This window comes from Canis lupus, chromosome 3, assembly GCF_048164855.1.
Source record: "Canis lupus baileyi chromosome 3, mCanLup2.hap1, whole genome shotgun sequence".
Classification (NCBI taxonomy): domain Eukaryota; kingdom Metazoa; phylum Chordata; class Mammalia; order Carnivora; family Canidae; genus Canis; species Canis lupus.
This window is the reverse complement of record NC_132840.1, coordinates 8501064-8514817: the sequence shown is the minus strand read 5'-3', so window position 1 is coordinate 8514817 and position 13754 is coordinate 8501064. Positions and strand designations below refer to the sequence as shown.

At 43.0% G+C, this 13754-nt stretch overlaps 1 protein-coding gene across 2 annotated transcripts in view; it reads right to left on the bottom strand.

The window, feature by feature from the left end:
* SNTB2 (syntrophin beta 2) overlaps positions 1-13451 on the bottom strand; it is a 115910-nt gene extending 102459 nt beyond the window's left edge. The window contains exon 1 of one of the 2 annotated variants that reach the window (XM_072816713.1): positions 12819-13451. In XM_072816713.1, the coding sequence (XP_072672814.1) occupies positions 12819-13398 (580 nt within the window). In that variant the 5' untranslated portion in view covers positions 13399-13451. The remainder of the gene's footprint in view (positions 1-12818) is intronic. The other variant, XM_072816704.1, reaches the window with a different exon arrangement.
* Between the last annotated feature and the right edge of the window lie 303 nt (positions 13452-13754).

The following is a 13754-nucleotide window of genomic DNA, read 5'->3' as shown; positions in this document are numbered from 1 at the left end:
CACTTCTGCTTAGTTTGGTTTGGGTTTCTGCAACCAAAATAATTCTTACTAAAAAAAATTGTACAGGGGCGCCTGGGTGGCTCAGTTGGTTAAGCATCTGATTTTGGCTCTGGTCAAGATCCCAGCATTGTGAACGCCAAGTCAGGCTCCCTGCTCAGTGGAGAACCAGCTTCTCCCTTTCCCTTTTCCTCTCCCCTCTGCTCGTTATATGTGCATGCTCTCAAATAAGTAAAATTGTTTTAAAAATTAAAAAAATCATACATGACTATTTTGATAGACAAAGATTTTTCTCTATCCCAATCTATCTCTAACTTCAAGGCCTGCCCCTAAGTTCTGTATATTTTTGTTGTTCTAGTTATAAAATAATCATAAAGCATATTTTTGAAGTTGCTTAAAATTCATACAAAAGTAATGTTCAGGGCAGCCCCGGTGGTGCAGCGGTTTAGCGCCGCCTGCAACCTCGGGGTATGATCCTAGAGACCAAGGATCGAGTCCCACGTCCGGCTCCCGGCATAGAGCCTGCTTCTCCCTCTGCCTCTCTCTCTGAATAAATAAATAAATAAAATATATTAAAAAAAAAAAAAGTAATGTTCAAAATGCCATTCAAATAAATGCTGGGAATAATTTATTATTCACTTTGGAGTGTCAAGAGTTTTTGAAAAGTTCCAACTAGCTCGCCTGTACCCAAGTCTATTCTTCCTACTTCCCTTTTATACCTGTCTATAAAGTTTCTAAATCTCTTAATACAGTAATTTCTCATTTAATCTTTAATACCATCTTCTGATGTTTCTAGAATGTCATAGTGGATGTCTGTTGTTTATGTCTGCCTAGAATTCATTCTTCCTTCTTTTGGTAATACCACCTTTATTGTCCTTTGAGAAATCCCTACTTCCCATTTGGAGCCCCTGCCCTATTCCCTGGCTCCAAGGGGAGTTCTGATCTGGGCCTGGCCAACCAAAACATCCCATACTCCTTGCCACATGATTGGAACATGGATGAGTGAGATCTATTACTTCTTGCAGAATGATTGGGAAAGAGATATTACAAAGACATTAGTTTTCTTCAAATTAATTTATGAATTTAATACAACTTTAACCAAAATCACAAAGAATTTTTTAAATTATTAAATCATTCCAAAATTTATCTGGAGAACTATATTCTTATACTTATGTCACCCTGCAATTGTTATTGTTATTTTTCAAATTTTTCTTGACTGGTATAGCCCATTTGAATCATCAGATATTAAATGTTAAAGGTAGAGATGCCTGGGTGGCTCAGCAGTTGAGCATCTGCCTTTGGCTCAGGTCATGATCTCTGGGATCATGTTGTGCATCAGGCTCCCTGCAGGGAGCCTACTTCTCCCTCTGCCTTTGTCTCTGCCTCTCTGTCTCTCATGAATAAATAAATACAATCTTAAAAAAAAAAAAAAGTTAAAGGTACAGCACACAGTTCAGTATGTTACAAAACACTCAAATGGAAGGAATATAATAGAAAACCCAGAATCAGAGTGCAAATAAAAAAAGTAATTATATAAAAAAGTGCATTTCAAATCAATGAGGAAAAGACAGGTCATTCTTATGGTGGCAGATACATAGCATGTGTACCTCACCTGTGCAGGCACACTCATTGCAGACATCACTAATCAAGTAGAGCATGCTTTCCTTTTAGATCCAGATATGGCTTTGGAATCTTTCCCTACATGGCACTCCAGGCAGCCCCCAACAAACTATCAAGACAACACATGCAACAGCATTATTTGACAAAGAATGCTAAGACCGTTAACTATTTGGAAAAATAAAGTTAAATCTCTACTGCAGACGATATGTCAAAATAAATTCTACATAGATTAAGAGTTAAATACTTTTAAAATGAGGCTATAAAAAGACTAAAACAAAGCTTTTGCAAAAGATATTCTCAGAGAGAAACAGAAGCTCTGAGATGGGACGTCGTGAGAGGGAGTGAGGCAACAGTGGTCCTCAGCACTACCTTGGTTCCTCACATCACTGAGGCCTGGCTCCTTAGCTTTTCTTGGAATCCTGAGACTTGTCTGTATCTTTACAATACTGCCACCATTTTATCTGAGCTAGCTTAAATTGGCTTCTGTGCTTTAAAACTAAAAGCACATAAATAAGGCACATATACTTTCATTTTTTTAACACACTCTCTTTTTTTTTTTTTTTTAAGATTTTATTTATTTTTGAGAGACACAGAGAGAGAGAGAGGCAGAGACATAGGCAGAGGGAGAAGCAGGCTCCTTCCAGGGAGCCTGATGCAGAACTCGATCCCAGGATCATGCACTGAGGCAGATGCTCAACCACTGAACCACCCAGGCGTCTCAATATACTTTCATTTTTTAAAAAGAAGCTTTTGTTGGGCACCTGGGTGGCTCAGTCAGTTAAATATCTGCCTTCGGAAGGGAGAAGAAATGTGTGGGAAATATCAGAAAGGGAGACAGAACGTAAAGACTGCTAACTCTGGGAAACGAACTAGGGGTGGTAGAAGGGGAGGAGGGCGGGGGGTGGGAGTGAATGGGTGACGGGCACTGGGTGTTATTCTCTACGTTAGTAAATTGAACACCAATAAAAAAAATAAAATAAAATAAACATAAAAAAAAAAAAAATATCTGCCTTCGGCTCAGGTCATGATCTCAGGGTCCTAAAATTGAGGCCCCTCTTCTCTGCTCAGCAGGGATCCTACTTCTCCCTCTGCTCTTCCCCTGCCCACTTGTGCTCTCTCTCAAATAAGTAAATAAAAACTTTAAAATATTTTTTTTGTTGATCAACTCACTTTACTAATAAGTCTATGATTTTTCTGAGTCTCTTTCAAAATCCAAGCTTCCCACTTCCCTAGTATGAAGTGTAACATGTTATATACATAACAGATTATTCTTAACTGGTTATATGTCAGAGAATTCTAGTAATGTCTTAGGAGCCAAGTCACAGAAACAAACCAAGTTTGATTTATATAACTCTTTTATTTTTTCCAAAAGGAAAATCTTTTTTTTTTTTTTTTAAGATTTTATTTATTTGTTTGACAGAGCGAATGAGAGAGCACAAGCAGGGGGAGCAGCAGGGATTGACCCTGGGATCATAACATGAGCCTAAGGCAGACGCTTCACCGACTGAGCCACCAGGCACCCCTCCAAAAGGCAAAATCTACTAAACACCATAATCACTGGCACTTTGTTCATATACAAAACTATTTCATGAGTTGTTTTTTTTTTTTAAGATTTTTATTATTTATTCATGAGAGACATACAGAGAGAGGCAGAGACATAGGCAGAGGCACAGAGCCGGATCCAGGACTCAATCCCAAGACTCTAGGATCAGGACGTGAGCCGAAGGCAGACTCTCAATCACTGAACCACCCAGGCATCCCTTGAATTGTGTTTTTTAAACTTAAATCAAACACAAATTGTCTGCAAGAATCAATGTATTTTCCTTGCAATTGCACTCATATAAAGTAACTAAATAAAAATAAAAATAACCAAATCAACTGTATTTCTCCAGACACAAAACATTAAACACACTAGAACATGCAGTCATTTCTCCAAAGCCAAAGCTCCTTTCTGTAATCCAGGGAAAAACCTTTTAAAGGAAGAATATGCTCTTATGCTATGTGACTAGATGTAATGTTTATAAACTAAAATTTTGGGATGTCTGGATGGCTCAGCGGTTGAGCGTCTGCCTTATGCTCAGAGCGTGATCCCGGAGTCCCGGGATCGAGTCCCACATCGGGCTTCCTACATGGAGCCTGCTTCTCCTCTCCCTCTGCCTATGTCTCTGCCTCTCTCTCTCTCTCTCTCTCTCTCTCTGTGTCTCTCATGAATAAATAAATAAAATCTTTATAAATAAATAAATAAATAAACTAAAATTTTTCTTCTCAGTCCCCAGAGCTAGCAGAGTTGTATCACCCAAGTGCTTTATAACAAAGCTGAATAGTATAAGCTTAATTTCCTCCCAAGTATTGCACATTTTCCCACTGGTAACAACTATTCTCCTATTATCCCTGGATAGAAACCTCATTGGATGTAATAGATTACATCCAATCTGCCCCCAAGGCCTGTCATTTCCTCTTTTAAAACAGTGGCTCTTAGTTTTCCATTTTTCCACCCAATGTCTCTAAGGGATCACATGCCTGTGCCCGCAACAGAGGCTCACTGCCCAGAGGTTCTTTACAAGTGTTGAATCTTCGGGTGCTCAAGCAGTCAGAAGGAGGCTATCAAGGTTGAAAAAGGTCCTCAGTGGATTCTGCTGACTCCTGGCAAAAATCACCTGCTTTACTATGTTTTTTGAATGGCGTCTTCTGTTCTACTCCCAGTGCTACCACCAACGCCACCTTCAATGTTTATCACCTCTGTATGGGCTGCTTTCATTACAACAGCTGTAGTTTTTTCTACCTTTGGTCTTTCCTCTTCACATTGTATCCAGTGCATCCACTGCTGCCAATCCAAAATTCTGTTCCCATCATGTCACTTCCTGGCTCAAAAACAGATTGCATCAGTTCCCCACCCCTTCTATCTCTTCAACCTCTTCCCTTGTCTGTTGGCCTTTTCTCCTTGCTTTACAAATATGCCCCAATTCTTCCTCTCTTAAGACAAAATAAAAAACAGCCAACTACAAAAGTAAAACCTTCCCTTGACACTTCATTTAACTGTAGTTACCATCAATGCTTCTTCTTTTTCTGAGAAACTTTTAGAGACTTTTTTTCTTTTAAATTCATGACAGACACACAGAGAGGCAGAGACATAGGCAGAAGAAGCAGGCTCCCTACAGGGAGCCTAATGCAGGACTCAATTCCAGGACCCCCGGATCACAACCTGAGCCAAAGGTGGATGCTCAACCACCGAGCCATCCAGCCATCCTATCTAAGAAACTTTTAAAAAGCATGGTCTACTCACTGCCTCTTGATCCTGTCACTCTGCTAAAATTGCTCTTATGAGAACTCTAATGATCTGGTTCTCTATCGAGTTCAATGGACTTTTTAGTTCTTGACTTTCTTGGCTTCTGTAGTATCTGAAGATGCTGATTACATTCTCCTTTTTAGAATTCTTGCCTTGCTGACTTCCACTGCAACATTTTTTCTAGGCTCTCTCCCTACCTCTTGGACCATTTCTTTCCATATTCCTCTTCCTGCACTCCTGTTTCAAATGTATGGGCTCAGGACACCTGGGTGGCTCAGCGGTTGAGTGTCCGCCTTTGGCTCAGGGTGTGATCCCTGAGTCCTGGGATCGAGTCCCGCATCGGACTTCCTGTATGGATCCTGCTTCTCTCTCCTGCCTGTGTCTCTGCTTCTCTCTCTGTGTCTCTCATGAATAAATAAAATCTTTAAAAAAAAAAATATATGGGTTCTGCAGGATTCCATCCTGGTTCTACTTCTCTTTTTAATTTGCACTCTCCCTTGATGATTACATCTACACTCGTGGCATCAATGACCACCTCTACCCTGATAGCTCATAAATCTTTGTTCTCACATTTCTCTTGATTATGGACCACACTTCAGACCAGCTATTGGACCTTTGCACCAGGATGTCACACAGGTAATTCTTATTCAACATGCCCCAAACCAAACTTCTTATCCTCACCCAAAACACAGTACTTCCCCTGTTACTCTTGGCTTCATAGTTATCTGGTTTCCCAGGCCAGAAATCTAAAAGTTATCCTCTACTTTTCTCTTTCCCTCAACCCCCAAACTGATCATTTATACCTGATGTTTCTATCTTCTTAATATTTCTTAGCTTCACATTGTCCCATCCAGTCTCACTATCTTTATGGTGTTGCAACAGTGTCCTGCTTGCCCTTACGTCATGTCTTGAACTCCTACAATCCATCTGCCCTTCTGAACTTCCTAAGACATCACTCCCTCTTTTAAAACACTCATTTAAAGCACTTAAATTAGCCTGGGTGGCTCCCATGACTAAAACTTTTGACAGCACACACCCATCAGGCAAAATGTGAATCCTACAGTCTCAATCTGTGAATATTCATTAATGCATATATATTATTAAATATCAAAAAAATATAGGGATCAAGAGAATGGCATAAAGATTAAATTAACACAATAACATATTCCTCATGAAATCATACTATCCTTACCTACTATATGGCTCAAACTACAATATACTCTTAGGGCCAAATTCATTAATAATAATAATGTGCTAATCCACATTTCAAATAGTGTTCTTGGTAATTTCACTTTTTAGGCTGACTTTTTGACAGAGAAGATTACCATAAAATGTGACAAACTGCTCCTACTAGAAGAAATGTCAGCTTTACCTTTTTGTTATTGTTTGTAATAATTACCTTCAATTCATGGTTTCTTTGTGCAAATCTTTAAGCCAACTTGTTTATTTTGTGAAGACTAATTTAGTTAAAATCACACAATATAATGTATATCCACTCAACCAGGCTCAAGTAAACTACAGTAAGTCACAATATGATAATAGCAGTAAGACTGAAAGAACCAGTGTCACCCATATATTAACTATTAATAAAGCTCAAGTTCTTTTTTCAGGTTGAAAAGTAAAAATAGACCCCACTTAAAGATGACTGCTTGCACTGCCTACAAGGCCCTTGATGATCTCTGGCCTCTGCCCACCTTCCCAGCATACTTTTGGGTACACATTTCCTATAACTTACCATGATTAACTTCTCTCAACACACCAACTACTTGTCACTTTCTTACCTTGATGTACTATCTCCTTTGCACTTCTATCACTGTTTCAAGTGCACCATGTTCTCACCTCTTTTAAAGCATTTATCACAACCTATTATAACTGTTTCCTTACTAGCCTAAAGGGCAAGGATTACTCCCAATTTTTAATTCCCGGCATCTACTACAACACCTTGTTTGCAATAGGTACTTAATAAATGTTGACTGACAGAATGAAAAAGGTCCAAATTCCTCTGGCTGGCTTTCAAGGCCTTGCATAATCTGGCTCTAATTTATCTACCCAACCTTATTTTCTTCCAAGTCCATTCCTATTCTCCTCACTTCCTATCATATGTCATGCTCATTTTGGCCTTAGTACAGGTTACCCCCTCAACTTGGAAGGTCTTCCATCTACTGAGAAGCAACCTGTCTCTCAAGCCTCAGATCTAATAATCCTTTTCCCATGATGTCACACTCTACCCTTTCCCGCCACAACTGATCATTCCCTTCACAGAACTCTTGAAGAGAGTACTACACATTTGATCACTTACTCTCCATGTGGTAGTTTTCTCTCCCCAATTTTAGTTTAAGTTCTTTGAGGCCAAAGACTCAACTTCAACTTATCTTGCACGCTGATCTTTCACAACTCAATGCAACATGATGATACACAGGAGAGGCTGAGACCTGAGTAACTGATTGTAGGTAGCATAGTATAAGAGAGAAAGCAATGATCTGGGTTTTAGTCCAAATTCCACCACTAATTAGCTAGTTGACCTCAAACATGCCACTTAACCCTCTCTGGTCATTAATTCCTCATTTGGAAGATAAGACTTTACAACTTTAAAAATTCCAGGTAAGGCTTTTCCTTATGCCCAAAGAACATTAACATTTTCCTCTAAAAATCAAGAGAAATTCTGAGACCTTTAGTAACTCACCTAACTTTAATGAGCTATAGTGTAATCGTTGTAAAACAAAGATAAACAGCCCATCATCTCCAAGGACTGTGGAAAGGTCAAACAAGAATATACAGATAAAAATGCAGAGATAATTTTAAAATGCTGAAAAAAAAGTAATGCTATTTAGTGGAAAATGCAAGTAAGCGGCATTATACGCTGTCAGTTAGTTAGGATAGAATGTAAATCTAGCCAGGAACAACGGCGGAACACTTCCACAGCCACAGGATGCACTTCATTCCTTATGTACAAAAGACACACATTTGATCACCAAATAAAGTTACCTTTATCCCGGAAGAATTACACAGCAGGTAAGATATTGAAGTTACTGAGTTATCAGTTAAGATCCAAAGTAAAACCTGGTATTGTTTTTTTTTTAATTTTTATTTATTTATGATAGTCACACAGAGAGAGCGAGAGAGAGGCAGAGACATAGGCAGAGGGAGAAGCAGGCTCCATGCACCGGGAGCCCGACGTGGGATTTGATCCGGGGTCTCGAGGATCACGCCCTGGGCCAAAGGCAGGCGCTAAAATGCTGCGCCACCCAGGGATCCCTGGTATTGGTTTTTAAAAATGTTCTTAGAATTTTCATAACCACTCTATATTAGAATCAATAAGCTTCTCATATTTTGATAATAATTTGGAGAACATATTTTAGCATGAGGAGACTCTATGAGAAATAATCTGGTTACAAAGACAAAATTAGCTTATCATATAAACACATCTTATCATTCAAGTGAAACATGACGAGGCTAGTTAAACAAAAAGAAAGGAACAGAGAAACACAAACTTCCTGATAATTTAGATGTTCTTCAAAAGATAAATTAATGAATATACATGCAAAGTCTCAAAGAAAATGTAAAATGTTTTCCTTGCCCAACAAACAAGGAAGAAAGTGGCAATGTAGGAATTCAGACTAGCTTCTTTAAATTAGCAGCCTAATAATGTCAAAAATATGTTACATGTCCCCTAACATGCACAAAAGAACCATATTATATATAACACTCAAAATCTCAAGCCATTCTGGATACAAAAATCATTTTCCATTTTCAAGTTAAAATTTCATGCCAATCCACTTCTCTATACACTTAACCATCTTCTTTTCAGGAGATTTGATAACAAAACTTCTGGAACTATATTTAGGCAATAAAATACAATTTTCATATAATATTCCAATAAGAACTGCTTTAAAAAATCTTTTCTCAAATATCAAACCTTAAGCTGGATACTTAATACTGTTTTCCCTAATCTCTTCTGGAACATTTTTTGATGTACAGCCTAATTTGTGTTCATTTAGTTAATTTCACAGCCCTAAAAATATAAATTCTAGAAGGTTTCTAATTAGACTATTTTTAGCACTCATGATTCAGTAAATTTAATACACAATACTTGATAGGTGAGTAATCATCCCTTTATGCTTACAATCTGAGTATCTCTACATAGCATATCTTAATATCAATGCTAACAACAGTCACTAGCCCAAACTATAAGCACATAGTGAATACCAAGTTTTAAGGTCTGAGTGGTAAAACCACTTCTCAGCCTTCTGACTAAAATCAAGGGTAAGGTTTTGAGTGGTAAATGTGAAGAGGAAAAATGAGAGGGATGGGAAACTAAACGCAAATTTAACAATATAAAAGTTGGCCTATACAGGAGATTACAGAAAAACATGAGAACGGGATTAGAAAAAGGTGTTTGCAACCAGGAAATGCAAATTCATTTTTAATCTGTTCACCTAAAGCAATCCTCATTCTTATCACATATTTCTTTTCAAGCAAAATGCATCTTGGCTTTTAACAACTTGTTATCCTATTCTGAGTGCTTGTGTAATCTCGCAGCATAACCTTCATGACCCACCCTGTCTTACCTTCCTCATTCAGACCTTGGTTTTTGTTACTGTCCTTTACTGTAGTATTCCCAGTCCCTAAGATAGCACCCAGGTCACAAACCGTCAAATGAGTAACAACCTTTGAGGGAGATATCATTACCATCCTGGTTTTTCAGATGAGGAAACTAAAGCTTAGCCAGGTTGAGTAACTTGCCTAGGGGTTACAAACCACTAGCCAGAAACAGACCCACGTCTGTCTGACCACAAAGTCCTCATTTGTACTTACCCTCACTGGGCAAAATAACTTCCTACTGTCTCTCATTTGTGTGTATTTACTGGTGGCAGCTGTGTCTTAGGGGAAGCTTCAACTTCTCCTTCAACCTTTTCCCAGGCATCCTCAACCTCTGACCCCACCAACGCGGGGCAGGGAACCAAGATCTCTATAGATCTCTCCTTCCTTTGTGCCGTGTCCTCTCCAGAGTTCTATTATAAAATCACTTTTAGCCCTTTGTTATAGTTATTTCTCATCTCTCTCTTATCTCAACTCCAAACTTCCTGAAGGCAGGAACCAGGTATCTTCAAGTGCCTCTAGCACATGGTAGAGTTGAGTAAACATTTGCTGTATGAACGAATAATCCCAACAAATTCATGAGATAAAAAGAAACCCTTTAGCTCAGTTCCCTAACCACAAGCAACCAGAGACTACTGCTTTCTTTTGCTTGGGGGTGGCCAGGGCATGCCTGAAATTCCCTGCCCACATCACAAAAGAGCATCACTGTGCTACTAGGGCAGCTTTTCAAGTTCTGAGACATCTAATGGAGGTTCCAAAACTTTAAGGGCTAAGCATAAAATCTATCTTTTAGCAGTGGTCTACCTGGATGGAACACCAGCTCTTGATTTTAAAATAACGTTTGACTAGTTCAACTAAGTCACTGTTATCACATATTCTAAGTTATTTTATTTTATTTTTATCTCTTTGGCTTGAAAGTGTCATTTCGGGCAGCCCAGGTGGCTCAGCAGTTTAGCGCCACCTTTAGCCCAGGACCTGATCCTGGAGACCCGGAATCGAGTCCCATGTCGGGCCCCCTGCATGGAGCCTGCTTCTTCCTCTGCCTGTGTATCTGCCTGCCTCTCTCCCTCTCTCCCATGAATAAATAAATAAAATATATTTTTTTAAAAAGTGTAATTTCATATTTCCCCACACATTTAAGGACAAAAACTGCTTGTCATTTACAAAAATAGGAAAATAAAATAGAACCTGTGTGTTAGGTAAAAAGGCACTCAATAAATATGTTATTATGCTGCTATTTGCAAAGCCTCCTCCTAAAAGCCCAAGTGGCCTATTTTAGACTAATGAATACTGGGAAACATTTACCAGATGATCTTCATTTAATTGGTATGAATACCAGGTTCAAAATATAGCTAAACAAGAAACTGGGTTGTTAAAAAATATAGCATGCAAAGAGCTGAAATGTCTGCCCATTACCGCCTAGTACTACATAAATAGTACTACTTCAATATTCTGGTTCTAAGAATTTATAACCAAATGCTTAGCTAGACCAACTTCAAGGTGCACATTTAAGGTTACAATTTTTTTTTTAAGATTTATTTACTTATTTATGAGAGACACGGAGAGAGAGGCAGAGACACTGACAGAGGGAGAAGCAGGCTCCAGGCAAGGAGCCCGATGTGGGACTCGATCCCAGGACCCCAGGATCATGCCCTGAGCCAAAGGCAGACACTCAACAGCTGAGCCACCCAGGTGTCCCTGGTTACAATTTTTTTTATATACTCACTGCCTATGCCACAGTCTATAATTTTGCTCCATTTATTAACACTAATTTCGGAGCAGTGTCTGGCCCCACCCATGAGATATAAATAAGACTTATAAATAGGATTATCATAGAGATGGGACACTGGAATTTCACACTCAGAGCACATGCAAACAAACTAACATTTTTCCAAATATTTACAACCCGATTTGGAAAAAAAGTGAAAAATCACTCTGCCAAGCTGGACTTCTGACCTCTCAGTTTCATGACTGGTCTCTGCCTACCCTTCTTCCCCACCCATTCCCTTCTGCTCTTCCTCTGCCAGGAATACCCTCCTGACTCATCTCTGTCTATGTCCATTACTTCCTTAGAGACCTGGCTCAGGATTCAGCTCCTTGAAAAAGGCCTCCCTGACTAATCCCGATTGCCACTACTTCCTAACTTTGCATTCCCTTGGCATTTATATATAGTTTGCATTACATAATCACTTAACTTAAAGTCGTTTTGCATTTTTCCATCACGTCCCCAACTAGAGACCAAAAAGAGAACCATTATGCTTTACATCCTCTTCTATACATCCAGTAATAAATGCCTGCTCCTCGAATGACTGAATCACCAGTGAGAGAAAGGCAACTGCTCACAAATCTCTGAAGTAAGCAACTGGCTTTTCCGATCACACTTAAAACACTCGGTCACCTCCAACAAGCGCGAGCACTTTCACGGAAATGAGATTTACTCTTGCCTTCCATAAATTCATCACAACAGATCCAGGTTACGGATCACGTACGTACTTAAAGTAAAAAATAATAGTGGCTGTTCAAACATATCTTGAGATGTACCATTTCAGGCTTCATTTAAAGCCTTGCAGCAGCAAGTCTCTGGAGGGTAGGAAGCTGGCACTAGTCTCTTGCAAAAGGGGCAAAAACTCTCGCTGGCAGTAAATGTTCAAACACGTGAGCCTCGACTGTTAAACAAGGCTCATTAGCCACCGAAACTTGCTGTTTCAGCTCTCTGCTTCGACCAAGTGCTATGATCTCTTTTGGTTACTGTCGAGCGGGGCCAATGATGGGTTAAATCCCTATAAATTAACCAGCAGTTTGATTTGCCCAAGCTCACCCCTGGCGTCGGTGGGGGTGGGTTGTTTTTTTTTTTTTTTTTTTTTAAACAGACCCCGTCGCGGGGGAGAGCCAGCTGTGAGCAGAAGGCGCCACCCCGGCACCTCTCGGGAGGCACACGGAGCCCTCCGCGGCCCCGGCGAGCCCCCTCCGAGCCCCCTCCGGGCCCCCTCCGGTCCTTAGTGTCAGCTTATCCTGCAGAGGCGGGGCTTCAAGCGCCGGGGCTTTGTACTAAATCTCAACCGAGTCCCGCCTGGGGACTGCAAGCCAACTTTTCCTTGCAAGGAGCATCAGCTTTTCCACACGCAAAGCCCCAGGAAGCGGGGTCCGGGGGGAGCCGGGGAACGGCGCGGGGAAGCGGAGGACGCGGAGGGGGAGGGAACGGGCTCCCCGCGAAGGGGCCGGAGGGCAGGGACCGAGTGCGCGCCGCCCGCCCCGCCCCGCCCCGCGCCGCCCGCCGCCCGCCGCCCGCCCCGCGCCGCCCGCCGGCCCCGCTCACCCTCCAGCAGCACCTCCTTGCCCGCGCGCTTCAGCGCCTGCACGGCCTGGTCGTGGGTGGCCTGGCGCAGGTCGGTGCCGTTCACCGACAGGATGGCGTCGCCCAGCCGCAGCGCCCGGCTCTGGTCGGCCGCCAGCCCCGGGAAGATCTTGGAGATGAGGATCGGCATCCGGTTCTCGCGGCCGCCCTTGATGCTGATGCCCAGGCCGCCCGCCTCCTGCTTCACTACCCGCACCCGGCGCACGGGCGGCGACGCGCCCGCCTCGCCCGCCGGGCCCCGCGGAGGCGCGGGCGGGCTCGGGGGCCCCAGGCCGCGGCTGGGGCTCCCGGGCAGCGAGTCGCCGGCGCCGCCGCCGTTCGGGAGGCCGTTGAAGGCGGCCGCCGCCGGCCCCAGGGCCGCCTCGGGCTCGGCCGCCGCAGCGTCGCCCGTGAGGCTGAGGCTCTCCCCGCTGAGCTCGGCCACCACCCGGACCCAGCGCTCCCGCAGGAGCAGCTCCACCAGCCCCGCTTTGGTGGCCCGCGTCCACACCGCCATGGCCGGCCCCGCTCCCGCCGCCGCGGCCGCCGCAGATACCCTCATTCCAGTCGGGCAGCCTCGGCGCTTCCCCCTTCCCGCCCGAGGGGGCGGGGCCGGCCGCTCCCCCCGCGGCGTTTCATTATTCATGAGGCGCCACGCCCACCGGCCGGGGCGGGGCCGGCGGGCGGGGCCGGCGGGCGGGGCCGGCGGGCGGGGCCGGCGGGCGGGGCGGCTTCCGGGAGGCGGACTCGGGCGCTGACGCGGTGCCTGAAGCTCGCTGGACAGACGCGCGGGGCTCCGGCCGCTCTTCTCCCCGCGTTCGCCTCCGGAGGCCACCCCCGAAAGCCCTGCCTGACCTCAGCCGCGCAGCTCACGGGAGCAGCCGCCACAGGGAGAGTAGAATCAGCTTCAGAAGCGCT